At 40.0% G+C, this 27,490-nt stretch overlaps 1 protein-coding gene and 1 long non-coding RNA gene across 13 annotated transcripts in view; one reads left to right on the top strand and one right to left on the bottom strand.

The window, feature by feature from the left end:
* The window catches only part of prkag2 (protein kinase AMP-activated non-catalytic subunit gamma 2), a 223,253-nt gene that overhangs the window by 108,150 nt on the left and 87,613 nt on the right, over positions 1 to 27,490 (bottom strand). Inside the window, exon 1 of one of the 3 annotated variants that reach the window (XM_062957931.1) lies at positions 9,557 to 9,864. The exons of the other annotated variants lie outside the window; for them this stretch is intronic. Coding sequence (XP_062814001.1) covers positions 9,557 to 9,650 — 94 coding nt within the window. The 5' untranslated portion in view covers positions 9,651 to 9,864. Of the gene's footprint in view, positions 1 to 9,556; positions 9,865 to 27,490 lie in introns of those variants that run through there. 3 annotated transcript variants of the gene reach the window in all.
* LOC103279075 (uncharacterized) lies at positions 4,518 to 25,539 on the top strand. 10 transcript variants are annotated; one of them, XR_009999820.1, is made up of 5 exons: positions 4,518 to 4,722; positions 21,698 to 21,816; positions 21,935 to 21,964; positions 22,756 to 22,871; positions 24,142 to 25,539. It is a non-coding gene; the product is annotated as an uncharacterized LOC103279075 (long non-coding RNA). The 10 variants fall into 10 exon arrangements; XR_506533.3 differs by lacking the exon at positions 4,518 to 4,722 and adding an exon at positions 6,784 to 7,000; XR_009999817.1 differs by lacking the exons at positions 4,518 to 4,722; positions 22,756 to 22,871 and adding exons at positions 10,354 to 10,490; positions 20,509 to 20,555.

Here is a 27,490-nt window from a genome sequence, read left to right as displayed (position 1 = left end):
AGGATGCTTTACTTGGGAGGTTTTGAAGCCTCAGCTTCCTTGCTGTGCCTCTTGGAAGTCACTCACCTTTCATGTATTACGGGGCCCCTTTGATTTCTTTCGCTGGGTTCAAGGTGATCTATATTTAGCAGGGAGACTTGGGCGAGAGAAGCATTGCTATAGTGACAGCTAGCAGACACAAACTCTGGGCTCTGCTGCAATTCCTCAATCAAGTAAATGAATTCAAGCAGAAAATGTCTAAGGAAGAAAGGGACTCAAGAGCATCTTAAATTATTCTTGGCTGAGAGCTAAGATGTGTGCATCCCACCAAGGCAGAAGTTGGTTTTCTCAGATCAGGCAGGACAGTTGGCCCTCCACATTTGCAGGTTGGACTTCTGCAAATTTGATTATTCAGATTTCAGTAAAATGTTCTTTCTGGGAATTTCTAGTTCCTCTAGTGCAGTGGTTCTCAACCTTCCTAATGTTGTGACTTGTTAATACAGTTCCTCATGTAAATAAATAAAATTATTTTTGTTGCTACTTCATAACTGTCATTTTGCTACTGTTATGAATCGTAATGTAAATATCTGACATGCAGGATGTATTTTCATTGACTGGGCCAAATTTGGCACAAATACCCAATACACTAAAATTTGAATACTGGTGGAGTTGGGGAGAGATTGATTTTGTCATTTGGGATTTATAGTTCACCTACAATCAAAGAGCCCCTTGAACCCCATTAACGATAGAATTGGGCCAAACTTTTCACACAGAACCCCCATGAACAACAGAAAATACTGGAGGGATTTGGGAGGAATTGACAGCGATTTAGGGGAGATGTAATTTTATTTCCCCATGAATTGTGGGGAAATAAAATTAACAATATGTTGGTCAAAGCACAAGAAAGAGATGCCCATAAAACATTTTCCAAAGAAGAGAAATTCCATAAGGCAACAAGTTCCACAATGCAACATTCTTTATCATCATCATCATCATCAGGAGCCACGGTGGCGCAATGGGTTAAACCCTTGTGCCGACTGAACTGCTGACCTGAAGGTTGGGTTGCTGACTTGAAGACTGCTGGTTCGAATCCGTGAGACAGGGTGAGCTCCTGTCTGTCAGCTCTAGCTTTCAGGGACATGAGAAAAGCCTCCAAGCAGGATGGTAACACATTTGGGCATCCCTTGGGCAATGTCTCTGTAGACGGCCAATTCTCTCACACCAGAAGCAACTTGCAGTATGTTCTCAAGTCACTTCTGACACAATAAAAAACTCATAATCATGGGATAATCATGGGATACTACAGCCTTGCTAAAGCATATAGATGGGACGTTGCCGGGGAACTTCTCAAATACCACCTGGATTTACATGCAAGTAAGGCAGAACACAATCAAACTGGTTATACTGATAAGCAGTGGCTCACATAATAATCCAAGATTCTACTTCTTCACAAGATATATTAAGAGGTCACAAGTTAATAGACTGAATCTGTGACTTTCTGTATGCCAAGCATGTGCTCTGCAAGTGAGCTATGGCCATTTCAAAGCACACATGGAACACAGAATATACATAAGTACATATATAATTCATAAAGTATGCACTAAACACATCACACTTTGCAAACACCGGAGGAAAGTCCGATGACCTTTGATCATACTGAACTTGAAACCACATACAACAAAAATAAGCCAGTGAATGGCATCTTCCACCTCAGAGCTATATGTGGCCTTCAAGTCTCTCTGCTTCCGAGAAATTTTGTGAGAGGATAAGGAATCCAAAAAGCTGGCTAGGAGGAATCATTATGCATACAAGTCCATGACCTTTCCCTCAAATCACTTCCAATGCAAAATGAAATGGAAGAGTGATGCAAATCCATGCACATTTTTAAAGTTTGCATAAGGAACTCAAGTTACAAATCTCAGTGCCTTCTGAATTCCTTTATTTAAGGCTATGTGGTTGATCTTTCTACAATGTTAATGTTTGGTATGATAAGAAAAATGTATGACTTCCATGTGCACAAAGTTTCTGTAACTTCTGAATTTATAAAAAAAAAATACTGTAACCTTTTTGTATATAGAAGACCCAGGAAACAAAATCACTTAGTTGCCCCTTTTTATCATGTTGGAAGCGACTTGAGAACATGCCGCAAGTCGCTTCTGGTGTGAGAGAATTGGCCGTCTACAAAGACGTTGCGCAGGGGACACCTGGATGTGTTGTTACCATCCTGTTGGGAGGCTTCTCTCATGTCCCTGCAAACTAGAGTTGACAGATGGGAGCTCACCCCATCTCGTGGATTTGAACTGGCAATCTTCAGGTCAGCAACCCAACCTTCAGGTCAGCAGTTCAGCCGGCACAAAAGTTTAACCTATTGCACCACTGCAGCTCCCTACTTAGTTGCCCTGATATGACAGGAAAACAAATGCTGAAATCTCAAGTTCCCTGAAACCTTTGTTTCTTTTTAACAGTAATGCTAGTTGTTCAATCCTAAGGGATGATCTGATCATCTAAAGGTATTTAAAACTGGACACAGGATAATATCTGTTGCTTACTATTGTAGCGGTGCACTGTCATACGATTTCAACATGGGCAGAGTTGGGCCAAATCCTGAAGTCAGTTCTATGTATAGCAGCCTAATTGTTCGTGACAATCCAGGTTTGTGGACATTGTGCAAGACCTTCTTTGGGCAATAACATCCTAAATTGGGAACAAAAGGTGAGGCGGGCATTTTGTTGTTCTAGAAATACTTTGACTTTTTAAACCTCTTTGGAGAAGAGCACACACTGAGCTTCAGACAAACAGAAGAGGGAAGAGGATCAATATCAATGGAAGCAAATCTAAAGGAAAAGGAGATTTTGTATACATGGCTGAAGCCCACTGCTATGATATGGCAAGCAGTTGCTCCAAAGTCTCCAAGTAACAAAGCTCAGAGTTATCTGTAACAGAATATTATTTGGAATTGGTTGAACACTGATGCACATTTTATGAAATGACTTTCAACTCAGTGGATTGAGTGAGGAGATGGTTAAATAAAAGCTGGAGTTCATGGATGAGATGCCTTACTGGGCATCTATTTCCATGAAAAAATTTGAATACAACCTAAGTATGTGAAGGTTTGATAACCTAGGGCCCTTCCAAACAGCCCTATATCCCAGGTTTTCTGTTTATCCCAGATTATCTGCCAGTGCGGACTCATATAATCCAGTTTAAAGTAGAAAACCTGGAATCAGATCCTGGGATATCATATAGGGCCTGTCTGGAAGGGCAGCCAAAATGATAGGCACTGTCTATAAGAAGGTTAATCTGGCCCCTTCTACACTGCCATATAAAATCCAGATTATCTGCTTTGAATTGGATTATATGGCAGTGTAGACTCATATAATCCAGTTCAAAGCAGATAATGTGGATTATCTGATTTGCTTATTTGGATTATATGGCGGTGTAGAAAGGGTCTCATACACCTCCACATTTCCCAAAGTATGTGAGGGTTCTGCAAAATATAGTTCTGGTAGTCAAAGTTCCAAGAACCCATAGATAAACTTCTTAGGTAAAAAGGAGACACAAAAAATGGCAAAAGCTGAATGTATCAGAAGCCAGAGAGTAGCAGGACTGCACAAAAGTAACCAAGACAAACCAACCTCTTTGCTGAGAAAAGCTGAATTCTGAAAGCTAAAAAAGTGGGGGAACCATTTCTCCAATTCAATCAGAATTTCACATTCCAAAGAAGTGGCCGTTAGCACTTGGAAAACTAACCTTTTTTGGACTTTAGTTCCCAGAAACATCCATTTAGAGAAGGATGCAACAATTTCTGAGCTACTCAGTACACAGAAAATTAATACAATATTCACTAGAACTGCTAGAGTTTCTCACTGCCTTCAGAGATTTCTCTAAGGCCCCATCTACGCTGCCATATAATGCAGTTTCAAACTCATATCATGCAGTTTTAACTTGATTAAGCGCATCAAGAACACTTCATATCAGATGAGAGTTTGCACTCGGACCTACACAGTGTTAGTATGAAAGTATAAACATTACTGGCTCTCTTTCATGCCTGTCTGTGCTGCCATATGAACTAGATGCTTGTTCCATCCCTGAAATGAATGGCCAGAATACTGAATTCTGACTTTGTACCAGATTCTGTAGATCAAAGGTTTTCAAAATTAAGGTTAAAACAGAGCTGTGAATACTCAGCACATAACCAATAGGGGAAAAAACAACATTGAAAGAGGAGGAAAAACTGATTCTTGTAGGATGAATTTTGTATATTGTTGCTTGCCCAACTTTATGATTTGCAGAAAGCACTGAAGCTCTACCTCCCATCATTAGACGTCCTATTCATCCCCCCAACTGATGTTTGAGATTTCATCCAGTATGCTTTGAAGCTTATCTCTACAGAAATATCAACCAGGATTTGGCTCGATACCAAACCATACTCATGCATGGTGCTGCAACCACAGCTGCACCGACTAAAAGACTTGATAGGATGACCTTTTCTTGCTTGTGGTGGTCACAGTTGGGTGCAATTAGTCCATCTGGGCTGATTTTGGCAAATACCCAGCAACCGCAACAGCAGGAGTTTCACCTGACCTTTTGAGCCCGGAGCAGCAAAGGAAGAAGTCAGCTTCAATTGGCCAAGAAAAGGCAAGGAAACATTAGCACAGGCTCCAAACATTGGGTAGAAAAGTCCCTAGGCCGGGCATTTTTGGGCTGACACTGGAATCTACAGCTGGACATCTGGATGAACAGGTGGGTCTTTTTACACTGTGAGGCTGAACAAGATGTTCCCCAGATGTTTTGACAGCTGCAATGCAGAGACTTCACTCATTTGTCAGACTGAGTTCATCTCTTACATATCCATCATAAGTGTCATTCACCCTACCCCTGAGCAGATGGTGTCCTTTAAAGGGCAGAGATATTACTCTCCTCTTGCCTGGAACAAATACTAGCAATAACAATCATAATAATGTCCCTTTGGGAAAAGCAGCAAGGAGATGATATGCTTACAAAACAACTAGATGCATTTAAACGGACTTAAACATCAAGGCACACATTGTACACCAAGTTATTCTGATGCCCTGTCTCTATATATAAGAAACTAGCTGTGCTGTGGCGAAGTATGGTGGTATGGGAAATAAAGTATTGAGGAATTGGTAGTAGTTAAGGTAAAGGGTAAAGGTTTTCCCCTGACATTAAGTCCATTATAAATGGGTTATATAGCTGTGTGGAAGGGCCTTGAGTCTACCCTGCCATATAATCCAGTTCAAATCAGATAATCTGTATTTGATAGGCAGTGTGGAAGAGTCCTAAGTGAGGCCTAACTCTGCCTGTCCCCTGGGCTGTGTGGGTTGCTAGGAGACCAAGTGGGCGGAGCTTAGCCTTCTAACTGGCAGCAATTGGATAAAAAACAATTATTCCTCTCCCTCTAATTAGGACTTTATTTTTCTTTTCTTTTTGTTGTATGAATGTAGAGGCATGGATGAGGGGTTGTGCTGCCAAGTTTAGTGTTTCTAGGATGTGTAGTTTTGTTGTTTTGTCTTAGGCCAAAATTTCATTACCCTTTTATATACAGTATATAGATTGCAGCTCAACATTAATTTAACATAAGAGTCTAAGTGTTCCCAAACACCAAAGTGGTGTAGAAAAACATAGCCTAGAGAAACGATGATAAAACAGACATCAACTCACTGTAATAACAATACATAACTGAAATCCTATCTTTGGGAAGGGTTGAAGGTTTTTAATAAATAGTATTGTTCACACAGGCCTTACATTTACAAGAACAGAATTCTATAAAACGGATGATTTGTTGTTATGTTCTTTCAAGTCATTTCTGAGCCTATCGTTGGGTTTTCTCAGCTGAGAGTATGTGACATGTCCAAGGTCACCCAATGGGTTTTCATGGTTGAATGGGGATCTGGACCCTGGGCTCTAAAGTCATAGTTCATTTACTTAAACAACTAGACTACATTGGATACTATACTAAGAATTCTGCTTTCAGAAGTTGTAAGTTGAGCCTTAAGCAGCACGTAATAAAGAGGGAGGATATAAGGCATCAAACAGCCTCTCATGTAAATTGGACTCAAATTGCTTAGGACTTTATATGCTAACAGTGAATCCCTGATTTTTGCCCAGCAGCATATAGGCATTTGCAAAATGCCTTATTTGAGTCCAGGGCTGGAAAATATATCAGTTTGGTTGACATTTCCCTGTGAAAACTTCAATTTCACACTTCCTCTGACTTGCAACAGGCTGAGTACATATTGTCTCGGAAATCTATACATTGCTGAGGCTTGAAATATATTCCGGCAAAGGGTGGGTAACGTGTAAGAAAGGAATACATTTAAAAAACATGAATGGAGACAAAAAAAATTAAGCATCACAACCCAACACAAAATTGGGAGATGGATGTGTCAGAAAAATGAACAACAGAACAAAAATGAAACTGGCAGATTTTGTATGTAACAATCAAACCCATTCATTTCTAGATGCATTTACATGATCGTTTACATGATGCTTGCTCAGTCGAAGTAAAAACCCACAATAATAATTGTTACTTGAGGACTATTATCTCCAGCCTCTAAAGCAAACTTTGGCCAGATTGTATTCAACGACCCATGGATCTCTAGGTCATTCAGCATGAATCTATGATCAACTTCCAAAAGTAGAGTTGCTCTGGAAGACGTACAAATTCCTAGAGAGATTTTAATCAAATCTGTGAATAAATGCATAAAAATCAAATACACAAACGTGGAATTGTGGGAGTTGAAGTCCAAAACACCTGGAGGGCTAGAGTTTGCCAATGTCTGATGTAGAATCATGGCCTTGGGCTGCTCATTATGAGGTGGCATTCTGCCCCATATCAAAGAGTACCTTAATTTAGGATCCGGTTAATGAGTTCTCCAAGTAGCTAGTAATCCTTAAAAAGGGAGCTACCTCCATGAGCTAATTGCTCACAAATGGAAGGCAGAAGGATCATTATCCACAGTAGAAGTGCTACAGCAGAGCCACAAACTCCTTAGTGGAAGTAAGTGTTTTTCTTTGTTTAATGGATGTTAAACTAATGAGAAATTGTGTAATGTTACTGGGTGCTGGCAACAGCAAATCTATTATGTTGTCTTTTTTAAATATAGTTTACAAAAGCTTCAGGAGAGTCTACTACAAACTCAAAGTCTACTACAAATAACCCTCAGAAGCTACCTGAAGAAGGGATTTTGATCCAGAAACAAGGATTACAAAATACCCGGGAATCCTTGTTGTTCTACATTGTTTTACCATTCTTTTGCGTATTTTCAAGACAATTATTTGCATGGGACAATGGTGAAATTATCTGAAGTGTGAACTACAGTTTACAGAAGAAATCATCAGTTGTTTATTCCTTTGACCATGCATTTCTAAGACTTTTATTTATGTGGGACAATACTGGAAACTAAGTGTTGTACTCAGATACTGAACATACTTATCTGTTATTGAAAAAACATACAAACATGAATATAATGTTTGTTGTAATGTTGTAAACAGTTTTCATTTCTGCATTATTCATGCGCCTGTAAGAATTACAATTTGTCTGTTACCAGTGGTCTATCCGGTATATCAGTTAGAACTGTATCTCTATACCATATCAAAGAGTACCTTAATTTAGGATCCGGTTACAAAAATGACTGTGACAGCAACTAAAACATTCAGGTCAAGATACAACAATGGGTGCAAGATCACCATTTCCAGCACACAAAACTTTCAGAGACATGGCAGTGACTGATCAAGTTGCTAAATCAGTGGCAACCTTCATTGATATACATGGTAGAATTAAAGAACACTGAAATGTGTGGAGGGGCTTTTTCAGAAGGGATAAGTAATTTACAGAGCATCCTGAAACTCTGACTCTTGCCACCAGCAATCCCTGCTTCCTCAAACAATTCAATGACAGGGACTAGCTGCGCCTGACCCATCCATCATTCAGTATATCTAGGTCCCCACTTTCCTCTTTCTGCTTCATTCCTTTCTCTGTTCATGATTGGTTATTTAAGAGTGTAAACATGCACACATTTTAATCTTGGTGCATCACAGTTGGCTCTCTGTATCCACAGATTCTGTATCCATGCATTCAACTACCCCCAGCTTGAAAATCTAAAAATAAAAGGCAAACCTTAATTTGGACGTTTTATATAAGAGACATAATTTGACATTTTATATAAGAGACACAATTTTATTATGCTATTGTATATAATGGAGCCCCCAGTGGCGGAGCAGTTTAAACCGCTGAGCTGCTGAACTTGCTGACTGAAAGGTTGGTGGCTCGAATCTAGGGAGTGGGGTGAGCTGTTAGCCCCAGCTTCTGCCAATCTAGCAGTTTGAAAACATGCAAATGTGAATAGATCTATAAGTACCGCTCTGATGAGAAGGTAACAGTGCTCCATGCAGTCATGCTGGCCACATGACCTTGGAGGTGTCTACGGACAATGCCGGCTCTTCGGCTTAGAAATGGAGATGAACACTACCCCAGAGTCAGATACAACTAGACTTAATGTCAGGGGAAACCCTTACCCTTACCTATTGTACATTATGGAGCCAGAGAATCCACAGAATTGATACTTAGAAAACTTCAAGAAGTTTATAAAACAGAAGAGAGGACACATTATACCAAGATTATTGTTGGGAAAGAACATAAGAGTGTGAACCTATCTCACTCTTATGGTTATAATCTTGGGGCGATCCCGCATATTGCTCCACAACCCAACAAACCCAGATTCATAAACAAAAACAACACTAGGTTGTAATTGAACATGATTTCCAATAATTTTGCTATTACATATCATTGCATTCTACTTTGTGATGTATTACGCTTGAGATGCCTCCCTTTTACTATTGTTAGTGACCCTGATATAGTTGTTTGCATCTCTTTGCAATAAAGCCATTCAGCAAAATAGAGAGCTCACTGCTGCAGCGTGGATCCGTCGGCACTGTATCAAAGCACTGAGCCATCAAACCATCCTTGAACTTCCCTTATAATTCTTAGTTTAAGGAGAATGGCGACTACACTACAACCAGCCTTGGCTTACAAGGATTTTTTTTAAAAGTTACGTGTGAAATGTCCTTGTCCTTTGCCTTCCCCATGTATCTTGGCTGATATTGATTTAGTCTGTTAAAATGAAATTGATTTTCAACAGGCTAAGAGAACATTATTCAGTGCTCCTAAATGAAATGTTACAAAGCACTGCAGAAAGACACTTAAGACTGCAATCGTATACCCACTTATCTAGGAATAAGCACTAATGAATATAATGGGACTTGGGTTTGAACATAGGTAAAACCTATACACCAAGTATGGGCAAACTTCGGCCCTCCGGGTGTTTTGGACTTCAACTCCCACCATTCTTTTTCAGGAAGAGGCCTGAGGCTGTTAGGAATGGTGGGAGTTGAAGTCCAAAACACCCGGAGGGCCAAAGTTTGCCCATGCCTACTATACACCCACCTTGAACAGCCACCCACAGCCCATCAACCGCTGAATCCACAATCCATCCATCTGCTCAGCATTTCCCAACTTCTACTCCAACATGCAATCATCCAGGCAGAACTTGCCTACCTAGAAGGCCATGGGGTTCAGATTTGCGCCTCTCGGAGCTCCGGCCTTGGTCCTTTCGCTTCTTGCTTCCTCTGAGGCTGCCAAACCGCTTCATGGGTTACAACAGGCGTCAGCACCGACAGCTGTCACTCATACCCTGTATCCGAAAGCAAGTATGTCCCACAGGTGGACGTGGAGGGCAAGGGGAAAGACGCCAACACAACTTGTCAACAATGGTTGGCGGAACTAAAATGATCAAATCAATCCAGGGAAAAAGTAGGCATAGATCAAGGCGAGTAATAACAAAAGTTTAAGCTCTGATTCAGAAGTCTGAGCCCAAAGAAGTTTGTGCCTTAGGAACAGAAATTTGCAGCAAGAGCCACCTGCGAGTAACTCATTTCCAAGTCTCAGTAGTAATATTGTTCAGCCAACATCTGTTGATATCGGGAGCAGCTGAACACCCCTTCCAACTAGCAATAGTTTTATATTCTAGAGGAGAGAAGGAAAAAGCAAGCAAGGAAGGAAGGAAAAAAGAAAAAGGAAGGACGCAACAGCAGCTTGCTCAGCTGTCAAAGTAAAAATTTTCAACAAGCTGATCCGCTTCAGCTGAAAAGTGCTGTGGCTGGATGACACTCCGCTGGCCTCGATTTAAATAAAACACTGAATGGGCGAAGTGAGCACGAGATCCCCTGAAGGTAACTGCCATGTGCAGTTTGGCGTGATGTCCCTTTAAAAAAGACTGTAAAAGGAAACCACCCCGGAGCAGACAATTCCTGGCACCAATTGGCCAGAGCAACATTCCCATTATGACATCACACAACTATTTTGATTCATGTCTCCTGGGTCTTGAGCGGCGGCTGCTTGCTGGCAACCCAAGAGATGCCAAACCCCTTTCGGGACCCAGCAACCAGCCGGTTAATGAGGACGGAGGGGCTGCCAATTTCATCACAAGCAAGTAGGTGGGTCTGTTCTTAGAAATGCAAGGGTGAAAAGCCCCTTGGATCTTCTGCTCCTTGGTATGCAAAAATACACCAAGTGCACAGCTGAATGTTTCCACATAGAATATTAATGATTCCACGGGACAAAAACATTAGCACTGGTTCAACTTTAGCCTTGTAGGTTCTGTTTTAATGCTAAGACCCACAAGCCAGGAACTGGTGCCTCAGCAGAAACATAAAAGAAATCTCACCCCCGGCAGTTCTTTTGAGTTCCAAAACTAAACAGAGCTCACTGTTTTCCTGTACTAAATCCTCTTCAACTCTCCCCCCCTCATTTTGGCAGTATAATTACGGCAGGAAAGGAGTCATTATCAGGTTGTTACTTTTAAACAACTGGGAGTCAGAAATCTTTGCAAATCAATGAGACATCTCAAAGTCATGTGGCGCAGGCTGGTTAACAGCCAGCTGCAATAAATCAAGGCCAGCCCGTGTTGGGGTGAGCACCCGACAATTAAAATAAAAAATAGCCCCTGCTCGTTGTTGACCTAAGCAACGCGAAAGATAGTTGCATTTATCAAGTAGGAAATTTAGGTACCACTTATATGTGGGGAGGCTAATTTACGACACCATAAAAATCATCCAGCCGCCGTTGGAATGAGGAAGTTGCCGTCACAGTGGATGATGAAACAGCTGCTCACCCTGTGGCCGGAATCAAGCATACCCTCAGAAAACTGGAAGCTGGAGAAGCTTTAAATTGCCTCTTCATCTGTCTCTGTCTCTGTTCTATGTTATATGGCATTGAATGTTTGCCTTATATGTGTACAATGTGATCCACCCTGAGTCCCCTTTGGGGTGAGAAGGGTGGAATATAAATACTGTAAATAAATAATAAATATATCCAGCTTCCCTTTCTGCCCACCATTTAACATGTTTTCCCTTTCAAGTTTTAAGAATAGAGCTTAGGATGCAAAGATCAAACCTACATTCCTACTATTATTCTATATTACATGAGCCTGGAAGGGTTGCTATTGAAACATGTGATACATTACAGGTCCCCACAAACTGTTCCCGATGGAAGTGACCCAAAATGAAGTAGTATGTGGAAAAAGAGTTTATGAACTGTTGCTAATATTATAGGAAGGAGAGTTCAAGAGCAAACATGCATTCGAAATCACATGGGGAAGAAAGAAAGTTACCTATGAAGATTTACCTATAAGCAAAGAATTCCTTGCAAGGAAAAAAAAACCCCTGATATTGGAGACCTTGCTCCCATAGAAAGGGGTTATTGATTGGATTGTTGCTTCTCTCTAGTACAGTCTGTCTGGTGGCAATAATGCAGTGCCAGTGGACAAGGTAATATGTGCAGCCAAAAAGTGACTGCTTGGTCTAGATTTGACCTGTTGTTTGACTGTACAAAGTGAAGTTTCCTGGCTCAATTCTTTTGGCGGTCCAGTTGTTCCCCTCAGGAGATTCATATCTTGCTTGCTTTTGGATCCTTTGACCAAAGATGCTGCAAACTGCACTGTGCCTAAATTGAATGATTCCAGCTCTTCCTTGTAGCTACATGACATTTAGTTTCCCCTTCACTGTATTTCAGTTCCCAATAGCCTCCCGTGTATCAATATGCATGTAATGTGGAGATGGGCTGAGATTTGTATCAAGACCCCCTGAGATCAGAAAGGCCATGCCACAGTGGCACATGCATGCAACTGTCACACATGAAAATTATGCAAGGAGTATGTATCATGGAACTCCTGTGATATTTTAATAACATGAATACATTTCTAAGACCCCAACCCATGTCAAGATTCACTGTTCACATGAACCATAAAGTTGCTGTTCTTAGTATGAGCGCTGTAAAGCTGAGAATGAGATCTTCTCCTAAGTAAAGTCTTCCTAGATTTATTTTGGAGACTTCACGAGATATGCTTAGGAGCAGGTTCCTACACCATTATCACTGCCTAACATCTCTTTCCCCTAATTGTACTCTACTAGTTACTCTTTTCTGAGACAAATAATAAATAATAATAAACTTCATTTATATCCCATCACCATCTCACCAAAGGGACTCGGGGCGGCTTACAAAGGCACTCCAGGGTGCAGCATATACATAAAACAGTACATGAGTATAAAACAATATCACATAAAATGTTAACAAACCACTATCAACACATATAGCATAAAATAAAATAGCACCATTTTAAAAACGTAGAACATCTGTAGATAAAACTAGCTGCCATCAATTCACTACTAAAGTGCTAGAGTGTAAACCTCATATGGACACATTTCAACCTACTCAAGGTCAAAAGTTTGTTTAAAAATCCATGTTTTTAGGCTGGATTGGAAAGATTGAAGGGTAGCGGCTAATCTAATCTCTTTTGGGAGAGTATTCCAGAGCCGGGGAGCCACCACAGAGAAGACCCTTTCTCTCGTCCCCACCAACCAAGCTTGAGACAGTGGTGGGACCAAGAGAAAGGCCTCCACAGCTGATCTCAAAGCCTGCACCGGTTCATAGAAAGAGATGAGGTCTCGAAGAAAGTTCCAATGTTATAACATCACGTCCCCTGGACAGGGATGGTCCAAAACATTGTTTAAGATGAAAAATGGCATTTCCTGTTCCATGCAGAGATGACTCTTGCTTTGACATTGAGAAGCCAAACACACAACCTAATTGAGAAGTCAGTCATTCAACCTGAGGACAGCAGAATAGCCAACAAAGTACAGAGCATATTATTTGGTTCACAAAACTCTGTTCTCCCACATCTTCCTTCTCCTACCCCACCAACAGACACGTCATTCTCTCTAATCATAGGGCTGTACTAAATGCACCAAATGATACTTGTACCGATGTAACAGAGTTGGGGAGGAGGTGGTGGGCTATTGTTTTTGTAGGTGGTTGAACAGTGATTGCAATGATATGTTATTGCTACATAGATCTCGCCTAGAGATGCCTTAAATTGCTTACCTGTGACTGGATTGTAGCCAGAGTAAGTAGAGAGCAACAGAACAGATACAGTACTTGAGATAGAGACTGGAGACACCTGTCTTCAGACATTTAAATACATGTTTAGACTACAAATTACAAGTGCAACTAATCTTTGCTGACTCACAAAAGAACTAACATGCAAGATAATAATAGGGGGTGGAGCTGGCACACTTTAGATGGGTTTCAATGCAGGTCCCATCACACTCAGAATATAAATAACATTTATGGAGAAGGCTGAGTCAACAGATTATTATCACTCATTTATAATCATGAACTAGATGACATCTCCACTGGTATAGACTGAGCACAGTAACACAAATAGAGTTGTCTGTCCTTAGGGTCAAAGTGGTATAGTGGTTTAAGTGTTGACTATTACTTTGGAGACCATGGTTTGATTCCCTGCTTGGCCATGGAAACCTACTGAATGGTGCTGGATGAATTTTCTCAGCCCTGGAATATCCTGTGATAAGTTTTTACCCCTGGGTTGCCATAGGTTGGAAATGACTTGAAGACATACAACAACGGCTTGGCAATGCATTGAACATAGGTAGACAAGTCAGATATGTTGCCCAAAAAGTCAATGTGTGGCAAGTGGATAGAGATAAAGAGATGAGAAACCTATATTCATCCTGTTCAATCATGTCCTTGATCTATTATTGATACTTGGGCTAGTTGATTGTCTGTCTGCCTTTTCCTCCAGTCTGGGACTCAAGGTGAATTACAACAGTTAAAATAAACACTATTTGAAAATCTATGGTAGTTGCAGGTGTCACAATATGACTAGGGAACCACCCCTAATGGTTGAAAGCTTTGGAACCAAATTGCATGTATTGCCCTGAGAAAGAAATAAAAAGAGCTGGGATCAAGCAAAGGCATAAATGGGAAGTGATGAATTGTTCTTTCTAATAGGATTAGGAAGGTGATGGGAGAGGTGCTGGGTCATTCTGATTTTCCACTCCACTGTCACTATGGTTCATGATTCTGAGGAAGGTTGCCCAGGGGTCATTCACAATACGTTTGGCAGGATGTGCAGAAAATAGTTTGGCAGCCAGAAAGCTGGGCATTTGCTCTAAATCTGGGTCTGGTTCCCAAGAGCAGCAAGGACCCCAACACGTCTTGGTAGGAGAGAGGCAAAAGGCTGAGGCTTTCCTAGATATTGTTTAAACAAAAGACTTCGGCAACTGATTGAAGAAGCTTTTAATGCCTGGGTGCTGTACCTCACACTGCAAATAGCCCATTATAGACAACACATAGTAAAATGATGTCTCTTATATAAAATGGCAAATTCAAAATGTGCTTTTGGGAAATTTTTAAATATTTTGGAGTCATGGATTATGAGTGTAGAATCATATATATGGACAACCAACTGCCAATTATTGATGTCCCTTCTATTTTTCATTTGATGTTGTTTTTATTTTGCTTTAATGTTGTTGTTGTTTGTCTTTTTGTCCATGCATTTTTCCTAATTAATTATATTGGGGGACACTTTTGAGTCTCACCTTTTAAGAAAGGGATTGTGAAGTCTTGGCTCTGCTTTTTCCTCTCCTTTGCTTTAGGTCTCCCTGTTTATAGGTTTTCCCAATAGTGTAGATAGATACCTTCCTTTGTATTAGTTTTGGGTGGAGCATACCCCCCCCCAGAGACCAGCCTTAGTTGATCCATTCCATTTGCCTGTACAGAGCTCTCTTGCTATACTCTTCCTTTTTCCGCAATAGAACTACAGAGATGAGAGACTTGGGCATTGTCTGGTAATCCTAGGCCCAAGCAATCCAAAACAGGCATCCTTAGCACCTCCATTCAACCAGTATTCATATACCACTAGTCCCAGAGACAACAGAAGCTTTTGACCAGCTTAAGCTTCACAAGAAAGAAGATTGAGAAAACTTGTAAGCACCAGCTTGTAAACCATCACTTTGCATCAGAGGCAGAAGACTTTCAATGACTCCAGAGAGATGACTGCAACCAGCAAAATCTCATTTTGTAATGTATTGTTTTAAGCTATCTTATAATAGTCCTGGGTGGAGTTAACCCTTTATTCATCTTGTTTTTGATATGTTTTGATAATCATTTTGATTATGTTTTCACCTTGCCTAAAGTGCCTCTGTATGTTAAGGGTCTTTATCTTAACAGAAGGTATACAGATAGCCCCCGAGTAGACACTATAGTTTTTCCCATACGCTCGGGCATGCCATCACAGGGATCAAATAAAAACATTTTGATTGCCATTTTCTCCATATCAGAAAGTACTATCCTATACATTCAGAAGTAAGTCCTATAATGTTAAATGAGATTTACTCCAAAGATATTATAAATTGGCATCCTTACGTTCTACTGAATTCAGTTAATATCCATAACACTAATCTGGACTTCATCGTCTCTTGTGCTAACTTACCACCATACACAAGAATGTTCTGGGTTTGGTACTATTTTTTATGCAGACATTCAAAATATACCCCTTTCCATGGGAATTTGAAGAAATACAGTCAAAGCAGTTCTATCATCTTGCTGCTTCAACTGCAGACTGACTCAAATCCCCTGAAAGGAGAACTAGAGCTTCTGTTCTCAGAGTTTTACATCCTGCCTCTTAATAGCAGAGTTGGGTTTGGAGGCTGCCAATTATTTAATCACAGTGTGACTCAAATGAGTAATCTCATAAACATCATTGTCGATGGGATAACTCTTCTGTCAGCAGTAAAGTATATACTTTGGTGCTAAGAGCTAAATAATCCCATGTCCTGCAAACCACTTCCCATGAAGTTACCGTACAGAATGCCAGATCTGCCTCACCTTCCCACCATAGTTTGCTTTCCTTGATTTCGATGAGTGGTTGATACAGATGGTTTTAGTGCAACACAAAAGGGAAATAGGCAAAGGAAATAACTCTACTGCTTCTTTTGTAGACCCCAATCCGTACCACTATTTTGGCAAGAACCAAGATATGTTATGGATTGATGATGATCAATGGAAATTCTTATGTGTGCCCGTGATCCAGAGTCACCCACAAAACAGTAACATGCCCCTGAGGTTTACAGAACAAAAATACAAAAAATACAAAAGATCAAAGAACAGTAGTATTTACAATGGTCTCTCTGATCACTGATAGAAGTCCAGCCATAAATAGTCCTTTCTCAGTCCACAAATCTGCTTCAGAGGAGAATACAGTCCTGGTTCTTCACCCTCTTTCCTCAGCAGCAAACAGGCCTCAAAATAGAAAGGCCTTTCTGAGTACACCGCTCTCTTTACCAGCAGTACTCAGTCAGCACTGAAAACTTGTCCAAACTGGTTCTGCAGCAGCAGAACAGAAACAGTATCAAATCAATCCCCAGGTCATTGCAGGCTCAGCCAATCAGCTTCATACACTTCATTTTCCAGTTAACACACACAGTACAGTGCCTTTGCAAACCATGACAAGATAGACTGCTTGATTTTCTCACTTAGTAGTTAGTGCATGACTAGGAACACCAGGCTAGTCTTTGGACTAGCGAAGTAGTTTTTCCATTGAGAGAAGGAGGAAGATTGCTCTGCACATTGCATAGCTAGACCCTTCCCATCATAGAATTATCCCCATCTGCTCCCAGGACAAGCATAATATCAGCAAGAGCCAAATGCCTCATGTGTTTGCACTGCACATGCTAAGACCTATGACTACATCTAGATATGACTACATCTAATCCCAGACTATCTAGGGAGAAACATGCCTGCTTTTCCACTCCCTCAACTTTAGGATTTGCAAATAAGGCTAGATTAAGGGCACTAAAACAGTTCCAAAAAGAGATCCTCTTTTGAATCATAGAATTTTAAAAATTGGAAGGACACACAAGAGTCATCTTGTCTGACTGTGTTGATTAGGAAAACACAACTACAGCACTTCTGAAAGATGCCCCTCCAAACTCTATTTAGAGATCTCCAAACAGTCTCTGCCACTTTCAAACAGTTCCTATAGTCAAGATGCTCTTCCTAATATTTAGATGGAATGTGTTTCCTTGTATCTTCTATCTTGAATCTGTTGGATCATGATCTATATTCTGGAATAACAGAAAATATGCTCACTCAATCCTCAAGTGTTTTACTGTTTTAATTGGGCATGATATTGGTTTTATGATTGTTGGTTTTTACTATATTTTGTATTATATGTGGCAGTAATCTTGCCATTATGTAAGTCCGCTCTGGGTCCCCTTGGGGGAGAAGAGCGGTATATAAAATAAATAAATAAATAAGCTTTTGTGGAAAATGTCTGCATAGTAAATGAATAAATCATAAAGTATTTTAGACAATAGCAGGAAAAATATTCTTGATGTGTGAATCTGCTTTCATCTGTGCAGCTTCAATGAGGCAAATAATCAGATCCCATACATTGTATTACATTTCTCAAGTCCCACAAACACATGAAACTGACAGAAGAGTTAGGAAGTGCTTGTGTGATTTCAGATACAATAGAAGTTTTGGGGGAAGTTCTCAAACAAGTGACCTTCTCTCCTTACCTTTAGAAACTTGGAACAAATATTTTGGTGCAGTGTAATTTTGCTGACATTATTACTGTTTTGTAGCATATGGTTGTAATTTGGAACTCATCATAAGGGCTGAAATGTAAAAGGTGGCTGACATGCTCAGTCTGATCCTGAATGCCAAGACGTTTTCAGCCGCCCTGCATATAAAGTTGGTATAATTGTGGGGAGGAAGGGAACATTTTACCCCATCAAACAAACTGTTTATGTTCTTGAACAATAAGAAGAAGTCATGCCAATCCTACTCAAAGGCTGTGGGGATGCTTTGCACAACTGCTAAGGCAGTGTTCCTCCCGAATCCTTGTAACCCAGACCCAAAGACACAAACAGATGGAAAGATACACGGGAATGTTAGCAAGGAAGAAGAGAGGGAAGGTTTCAGTCATAACAAAACAAGGCAGTTGGTTTCCAGGAATAAGTAGGTCTATGTGTTATTCTAACAGTTCAAATAACGCCTACGTTTAAAAAAAACACAGTGAGTGGGAGCTTTCTCTGTAGTTCAGTTTCCACTTCCCAAACTACAACACAAGCAATAACATACACAATAATCTTCAGTTTAGTGGCTGATGGGTTGTTTCCTCTCACAGAGATTGAGAACCCTTTCACACTATGCAGTTAGAGTGTTATGATTCCACTCTAATTACTATGGCAATGGCCTATGTACTCATTCTGTAGTACTGTGAGCAATTCAAAGGTTGACTAGACCCAGCAGCTTGGTGCTACTTGGAATATTGCTACTACATCCAGGTAAGCTGGATGGAGTCACGGAAAGAGGTTCAAAACTGGAGCCAACTCTGCTCAGATCTCAATTATAGAGACAAGGCCAAAGCCAGGTGGGCTGTGGGGCTGCATAGAATCATAGAATAATAGAGTTGGAAGAGACCATATGGGCCATCTAGTCCAACCCCTTGCCATGAAGGAAAAGCCCAATCAAAGTAACCCTGATAGATGGCATGCATCCCCCTCTGACCATCTCTATGCCCAACTCTCCCAGGCTTCCTAAACTACCCTTTCTTCTGATAAAGCTAAAGGTACATTGGATTCTTCTGGAGGCCTCTAGCAATAACAAGCAATTCATCTCTTTGAAGATAAGATTCAGAACACTCTGCATTGTTTAACTTTCTTTCCTTTTTCAAACAGAAATCATCTCTTGGATGATCCTAGGAAAAGACTACTGTTCTGGGGTCCCATCTACACTGCCATATAAAATCCAGATTATGTCAAACAGAAATCATCTCCTGGAAGATCCTAGGAAAAGACTACCGTTCTAGGGCTCCATCTACACTGCCATATAAAATCCAGATTATCTGGTTGGGTCATCTGGATTATCTGGAGGCCCCAGATGGCGTAGTGGACTAAGTGACTTGAAGGTTGGGTTGCTGACCTGAAAGCTGCCAGGTTCAAATCCCACCCAGGGAGAGTGCAGATGAGCTCCCTCTATCAGCTCCAGCTCCATGCGGGGACATGAGAGAAGCCTCCCACAAGGATGGTAAAAACATCAAAACATCCGGGCGTCCCCTGGGCAACGTCCTTTCAGACAGCCAATTCTCTCACTCCAGAAGCGACTCAAGTTGCTCCTGACACGGAAAAAAAAAATCTGGATTATATGGCAGTGTAGATCCAGCCTAAGTCCTACTGAATTCACCTGCCCTTGAGAATACACAATGGAGAGCAAGCAGTAGTTAGTTGTGAATATGTGCCTTCAGGTTGCATGTTAACTGAGATCAACTCCATGAAAAGGGTTTTTCTAAGGTAAAGATTACTCAGGACCTTATCCCATGGGAAGGGGAAAGCGGGAGGAAATTGTTTTCTTTACCATAGCATTTTGTTCTGTTCTGTTTATAAGGAAAACAGATAATATATTCACCCCATTACATGTGATGTACTTTTGTCTGTTTCTAGCGTAATCCTCTCTGTTCTGAGCTATCACAGGGCCGGATGTAGTCCTCACCCTTACTGATACAGCACTACAACAAAAATATAGTAACAGCAAACTGTAATATATATTGAAAAATACACAATTCCCTAGGAATAATTTTTTTTTAAAAAAATTACCTTAAAAGTTTCATGCATGAGAATTCATGATGAGAAAAGGAACACTGAGGCACATTTTGCAACTGCCCACAAAAACGCTCCCCACATCTTGACGTCACTACAATGATCTAATACAGAATCTGACAATTTCCATCCCACATTAAAATAAGTGCCTTTAAAGTAGCTGTCATTTAGTGAAATTGGTATGTTTTGAAATAAATGTATAATTTTGGGGAGAACATTATTGACATTATGCAGCCCATTCGTAATAATACTTGTTTTGACCACCTGGTCAGATCAGGCCTTATAGTGGCTCAAATACTCTCATAGATATTGTTCACCAGGTCAGGCTTAGTTGTATCCCTAAATATTTTACTTTCTTTGCACAATTAATGTTTGCCAATTTCTTGATTTTCATTTGATCTTTTAACTTTGTATTTTAGTCAAAATTCTTATTTATCATGAGGCCAGCATCTCTTCCAAATTCTTCGACTATTTTTATTATTTTAGGTACAGATCCAAGAAGTTTTTCCATCATGAGGACTGCATCACAAAAAGTATGATTTAAAATATTTCTTGTTTAACAGCAATACCTAGGATTTCTTCAGAACCTCGAATTTTATTGGCCAAGATTTCTATTTTTAAGATAAATAGCAGGGGAGCAAATGGGCATCCTTGCCTAACTCCTCTCTGGATTGTAAAATACTCAGTGTTCTCCGTTACTTAGTACTGTTGCCCTTTAGAGCCCGAAACATTTCTATTAGGTCTCATTCATAAACAAATTTCAAAATAATATAATTTTTCAATATATGGTATCAGCAGCCAGCATATTATTGCTAAATATTGGAGACAACAGACAATTGCAACAGTGAAAGAATGGAAAACGAAGCTCATGGAACTCTCCAAAATGGGCAAGCTGTCCAGATGGCTACAGTATCAGGGTACTGTAAAAAAGGATACTTTAAAAAAAAGATTACAAAATGTTAACCATCTACTTGGAAAATCTAAAAATACCAATGACTGGCTTCTTAAATTCAATAAAGTACATTGAACTGACAAAAGACTCAAATTGAACAGCAGTTCATGGAAACTATCTTCCAACACTATTGAGAATACGTGGAGTTGCCTCTACCTACAAACATCAGGTTTCCATCCCTAATTTTTGTAAATGGAACAATACACTGAAAATAAATAAAATAATATTAAAAAATAAGCGCCTTTAGCTGTTTCTGTGTGAATTGGGAGCTCTGAAGATGATTACTACCCAACTCCAAAACCTCAGTTTCTGCACACTTTAAAAACAATGTAAAGACGGATTCTTGCATTGTATAATGGACTTTGTGGGACTCCATCTTTAAACTGTTTTTAAAGTGTCTGATGAAATCCCCAGATGATCTTTTGCCAGTTCCTTCCTCTGAAATATAGCTTACCACATGTGGTATTCAATGGCAGTACCAGTGCTGGTTGATATTCTGCAAACAAATTCTGCAGTGATTGCCAAACGCTATTAAAATGCATGCAGTCAAAGGTTAGCAGTCTACTTAAGGACTGTGATGATTGTGAATTCTCTCTTACAGCCCACAGTACTCACTGGTTTCATCCGTTTTAATTAATTTATACATCACCCTCCAGCGTAAGAGCACAAAGAAGTTCAATCCAGTTTCCATTCAGGCATCTTATTTTCTTTTTCATTCTACAGCTGGTGACAAATTGGAGATTACCTGCTTTGAGATGTGGAATTAAGTCCATTGTTAGCCTCAACTGGAAAGCTTTTGAGGTGATTTATTATCAGATCTGTCAAAATCAGGATTTGATTGGGTAAGTTGTCAAGTCTCTAGCTGTTAAGAGAGACAGAACACTCCCCATTTTGCAAACTACAGCACAGTCATTAATAATAAATAATACCCACTCCACCTTGTTTCTCTTTATTTTCCAGTTATGAAGGAACTAGTATGAGTCACCCAAGGTAAAGGAAGAGCTGAATGTACAGCTGGGCTTTATGTTTTCAAGAATAGCGTAATAAACATTACTGACATTGCTGCTCCTAGCATTCCTCAGGGTTTCTCCAGGTGAAGCTTGAAACTATGCCATCACCCACTAAAGCCTTTCTTGAATGTCTACAGTTTGCACATAATTGTTTGCCCTTTGGTTAGTTTAATGAAATATTATCCCAAAATGCATTTTAGAATTAAACTACTGCAGTTTGTTTAGGGAAGAAAAATGTCCATGTCATCTGCTTAGCAGCAAGCTATCAAGGTTTGAAAAGACAAAATTAACACAAGATATGGGAGTGACCCATATATATTAAAAGTTGAATGTTAAGATTCATAAGCAAGAATCATAGAATCATAGAATAGTAGAGTTGGAAGAGACCACATGGGCCATCCAGTCCAACCCCCTGCTAAGAAGCAGGAAATCGCATTCAAAGCACCCCCGACAGATGGCCATCCAGCCTCTGCTTAAAAGCCTCCAAAGAGGGAGCCTCTACCACAGCCCCGGGGAGAGAGTTCCACTGTCGAACAGCTCTCACAGTGAGGAAGTTCTTCCTGATGTTCAGGTGGAATCTCCTTTCCTGTAGTTTGAATGATTCCTCCAAGCCCCATTGCATCATCATGCTTGCTTCTGTGTTGAACATAATGAAGAGGGAATTATATAATTGATGCATATTATACATTTCACAATATTAAGATTCAACCGTGAAGCACCACCATGAACTGCCACCCTTATTACAACGCTATCAATTACCTGTTTCTTCAGGAAAAGTCATTGAAATATGGAACCAAATGGGAATGTCAGATATATCGACAATGTTAGAAGTGGTAGGAATCCTATTTCCTCAAGAAACAGGTCTGACAAAGCGAGAGGATTTGTGTGTAAGTACCTTCAGTGGAAATTATTCCATTAAACCTACCAAACCATAACACAACCCAACAAAAAAAAATCTGGATGTCTTGGTTTTTTTGGCCTGTTCTTTGGGTTATTTCTTAGATGTGGTTATCATGATTTTCTTTGGGCATGCAGATTGCAAATGGTAGAGGGCATATGTTCCATATCTCAAAAACTAGAGCCCATAAGGGAAAACTGATGCCATTTTTGGAATCAGCAGGTCAAATATACACGGAAATAGGGCTTACATTTGAGGCACCAAGTATGTGTTATATGCCCCAAAGTTTTATGCTCAACTCATGCATGAATCAAAGCAAAATCCATAGTTTTGGTCACCAAACCTGCCTTCAGCATAGACCTGAGGTTGACTTATACATGTGTATGTTGGAAATAGCAACCTTCTCAAGATTTCACTAGTTATATGCTATGTATATTGTTTAGATTGCTTACTGTATTGTTTGTATCGGTATGCAATATTACCTTAACTCTTTGTTATGGGAGACCATGTGATCAGAACTGGGCTTGATCAGGACTCAGACTCTATTTTAGTACAGTTCAGTTTAGACTTCAGTAAGAATTATATGCTTCAGACTTCAATGCAGAAACAGTATGCTGTACAGAAGCCATTAGTCTCCACTGGACTATGGGCTGTTTATTCTAAGAATGATTCCCTGTGTTACCTACCCTACCCTATTGCCGCCCCGAGTCCCCGTTGGGGAGATGGTGGCGGGGTATAAATAAAGTATTATTATTATTATTATTATTATTATTATTATTATTATTACACACAAACTATTTCAAATCTATTTGTAACTGGATTGATAAGGAAAATAACTGAAATGAAATGAGAATAATAGGGTGTGTGCTTCAGATCTTGTGCCATTCTCCTTCCTCAGCCTTTCTGAAGCAGGACGTGACATTGAAGCTTCAAAAAAAATAGGAGAGCAAGAACTATACCTTTCTCTGTAGTTTTTGAAGGTCATTCAAAGGATACCTTTCCTTTTAGAGTCCTCCTTCGTCAAAACCCTGTTATCTTTCTGCTGAGAAGGCACAATGGGTAAAGACTGCATTTGATTTCCTTCAAATGGTTTATTGTAGAGAAGAGATCGGTGCCAAAACAATTACTACAGCAGAGCCCAGCCAGCCAAAATCAAGAGCTCCAACTGAGCCGATAGTAGGCAGTGGGCAGGTACAGTTAGTCGCCTACTGTGCCTCAATATTAAATTTTTTGAGAATTTGCTTTTCTTTCCCTTTCAGGATATTCGGAGAGGTAACAAGACCCACAGTAAGGACAGAGAACGCAAGGCAGATAAGGAGTGTCACGCTTGGCTTTCTTTTGGGACACAGCAGCCAATGCGTTTCACCATCCACCAGACCCTCCTTGCCCCTGAATCTATTTTTAGGCTGTGCAATAAAATTAACACTTTGTTTAAGCACTCAATGACTTCCTTCCTAAATGCCTGCCCTTTAAAAGGCCAACTGTGACTCTCCCAGGGATTCAGGGAATTGCTATAAATTTTTACACCCCTTTCAGCAGTTCGCACATTGCTGTTCCAAGTTTTATTATTTTCGTTATTATCAAAACTATTTTCAGATGATGACTGTGTCCTTATGTCCGAGACAGAGAGAAAGAATGTTGTGGTTCCTTAAAGATAAATATGTTTTGTTTAGCATAACTATGGAAATAGGTTACAATCCACAAAAGCTCATCCCAGATAAAATGTTACCCTGCAAGATGCTACAACCCTTGTAGATGTTGCTATTTTTTAACCTCATACTTATCCTCAAAGGGTGCCCAAGAATAACTTAGAAGAGAAAAAAAAAGTTGTACTGGATTTTATGCATTCATTACAAATACTGTATTGTCCCATTGTAACATCAATAAAGCCTGTAGAAAACTAATAATCAATTTATAGTAGTAGAAGAAGACGTACATTAGGGGACAGAAAAAAGGGCCTCACTTAAAGATCTCAAAACATGGCAGGTTCATGAGGGAATATTTATGTTTGTGTCTATGTGCCTTCAATTTGCCTGTGGATTTACATCAATTCTATGAATGTCATACAGCAAGGGTGTCAAACCCATTTTCATTGAGAGCCACATCAGTCTTATAGTTGCAAAGGGCTGATGAATCCATAATCCGTGGATAGAGAGGGCCACATAGTGCTTAGTGCTCTTTAGTCTTTACACAATTTGCATCCCCAGATGTTATGAACGGCAACTCACATTACTTTTGATTATTCGCCATGTGGACTGCGGATGATGGTGAAAGGACCATAAACCAGAAAATAGTAGACTTTTGCATATATAGCTTTGCTTCTGCATATATCATATTATAGACAATGTGTGTAACAAAGCCAGGGTAGTGTGTGTAACTAGCTCTTTGAGCTGGTACCTTTCTCTAGAAAGTTCCAAGGACAGAAGCTAGTTCGGAGTAAATAAGTGAGATCACAAACACCACTTTGTGCCAAAGAGGTGTGGAGGTGAAGACACCCTCAGTAATTAGTCAAGTTTAGATAAACCAAGATATATATTCTTTGTTTACTGCGCCACGCTTCGCAGAAGCCATTTGCAAGTACAGACGTTTGGTGTGTGTATGGCTGTTTTGCCTTTCTCATAGCTATGATGAAAATAAACTTTGCTTTTGTACTCTCATGAGACTAGATTTCTGTCTGATTGCCTCCTGTGCCAGAACTCCTTTTGAGATAAATTGCCTTACAATGGGAATGGCAACCCAACAGTGGCACTGAGTTTGGGGAAAGGCAAAGACACATCATATCCATAAGCCTTGCATCAAAATTGAAACTCCATTCTCCTGACTAAACAGAACAAACGTCAGCCTTCCAGATATTCCTGCGCCTTTCAAAAGTTTTAAATCACTGCATTCCTAGAAATGAAAGAAAATCCAGTCCCTGGATTTCTAGATTTGATGGATTGTTTGCTGTTACTTACGGTTCCAGTCCAGATCAAGTTGCCTGGCCATTATTTGCCTTTGGAGGCGGAACTTGCCATTGGCATTTAGATGCGCCAATTACATTAAAACTCACTGATTTGGGGCTTGCTAAGTGGCGCCACACAATAAAACTCTGCAGAAGTTCTGGCGAAACGTTGGGAAATCTATCACAGCTTGTTAAGTAGCTGCTGATCAGTGCCAGGCAGCTTCATTAGGAAAACTACAGATCAAGCAATTAAACCGGAGTATGAATTTCTCCCTCTGCCCACCCACAATACACAGACTTCCCTTATAGCAGGTGGTCATGTGGGTGGGTTTCTGGTTCAGCCGATTTCTATGTGGGTTTATGTCAATTTGCCAGAGGCTAATTATGCTAAATCAACCACAGTTGATTTTCCAAATCAGTGGAAGTTCCTCTGGTTGCTTCTCTGGTTGAATTCTTAGCACAATTCAGTGATGGTTTTGATCTATAAACCTCCCTAGGGTTCAAAGACAGGACTATATTCTCCCTTATGAGAGTCATTTTTCAATTATGAAAGTCCATTCGTTGGCCTTGTGGAAGTTGCATTGTCTCAGCCTCAGAGGAAGGGGCCTTAGGCTGTTAGGAATTATGGGAGTTGTAGTCCAAAATACCTGGAGGGCCAAAGTCTGCCCATGCCTGATCTAGAAATATTATTTTACACAGAAGATTTTCTACAATTCTTTTTGTTGAGGTTTCCTAATACTGGAAAAACGTGTTTTTCATTCATTTTCGGAATATTTTCTAATGTTCTTTCCATTCCTACATTGCATACACTCGCACCTCCCTTTGAAAACATGACATTTTAGTATTAACTGGATGAGGAAAGTATTTTTACTGGGCATCCACTGCAACGTCACAATATAAAATGAAATATGTCACCAAATACCAACTAAGGGCATTGAGAGGACTATCAGGAGTCCAGGGGAAATGAAGTCTGCGGTGGGGGAAAGGCGCAGATTAGAAGAGGACTGTTTACTTGCAGTTTCCACCTCTGTGTGAAAAGGAATTAAATCTGTTCTCAGGATGTTAATGATGCCGAGCAATTTCTTCTGCCTCCTGGATAAGAAGCATTACAAAAGCTGTCAGCGGCTTTAAAGGAGGTTTAATATAACACACACCAAAATCAGAGGCTTTGCCAAAAGAACAAATTGTATTTGTCACTGGGATTTGCATTTTATAGGACAATTCAACTACTTTTTAAATCCATAGGTTATCTATTTGATTTGTTGCCTCTCATTTCAAACTGAATTTGGAAGCGGGGTGCCAGGTTTGAAATTTTCCAAACATCCATTCATTCCATTATTTAAGGCAGAGGAGGGCAACTTTTTTAAAATTTTGGCCAAATTGCGAAGCGTCAGGAAGGGAAGCTATATAAATATTGCCAATGTATTGTGTTTGTATCTGCCTATATAAAATAGAATAAGATTGAATGAAATTAAATTACTTAAAATGAATTATTTAATAAACAGTGGGGGATGCCTGGCTCGACAGCAGTATGTGGGGAAAAGATCTTGGAGTCCTCGTGGACAACAAGTTAAACATGAACCAACAACATGATGCGGCAGCTATAAAAGCCAATGGGATTTTGGCTTGAGTAAATAGGAGTATAGTGTCTAGATCCAGGCAAATCA

This window comes from Anolis carolinensis, chromosome 6 (genome assembly GCF_035594765.1).
Source record: "Anolis carolinensis isolate JA03-04 chromosome 6, rAnoCar3.1.pri, whole genome shotgun sequence".
NCBI lineage: Eukaryota > Metazoa > Chordata > Lepidosauria > Squamata > Dactyloidae > Anolis > Anolis carolinensis.
This window is presented reverse-complemented; position numbering and strand designations above follow the sequence as displayed.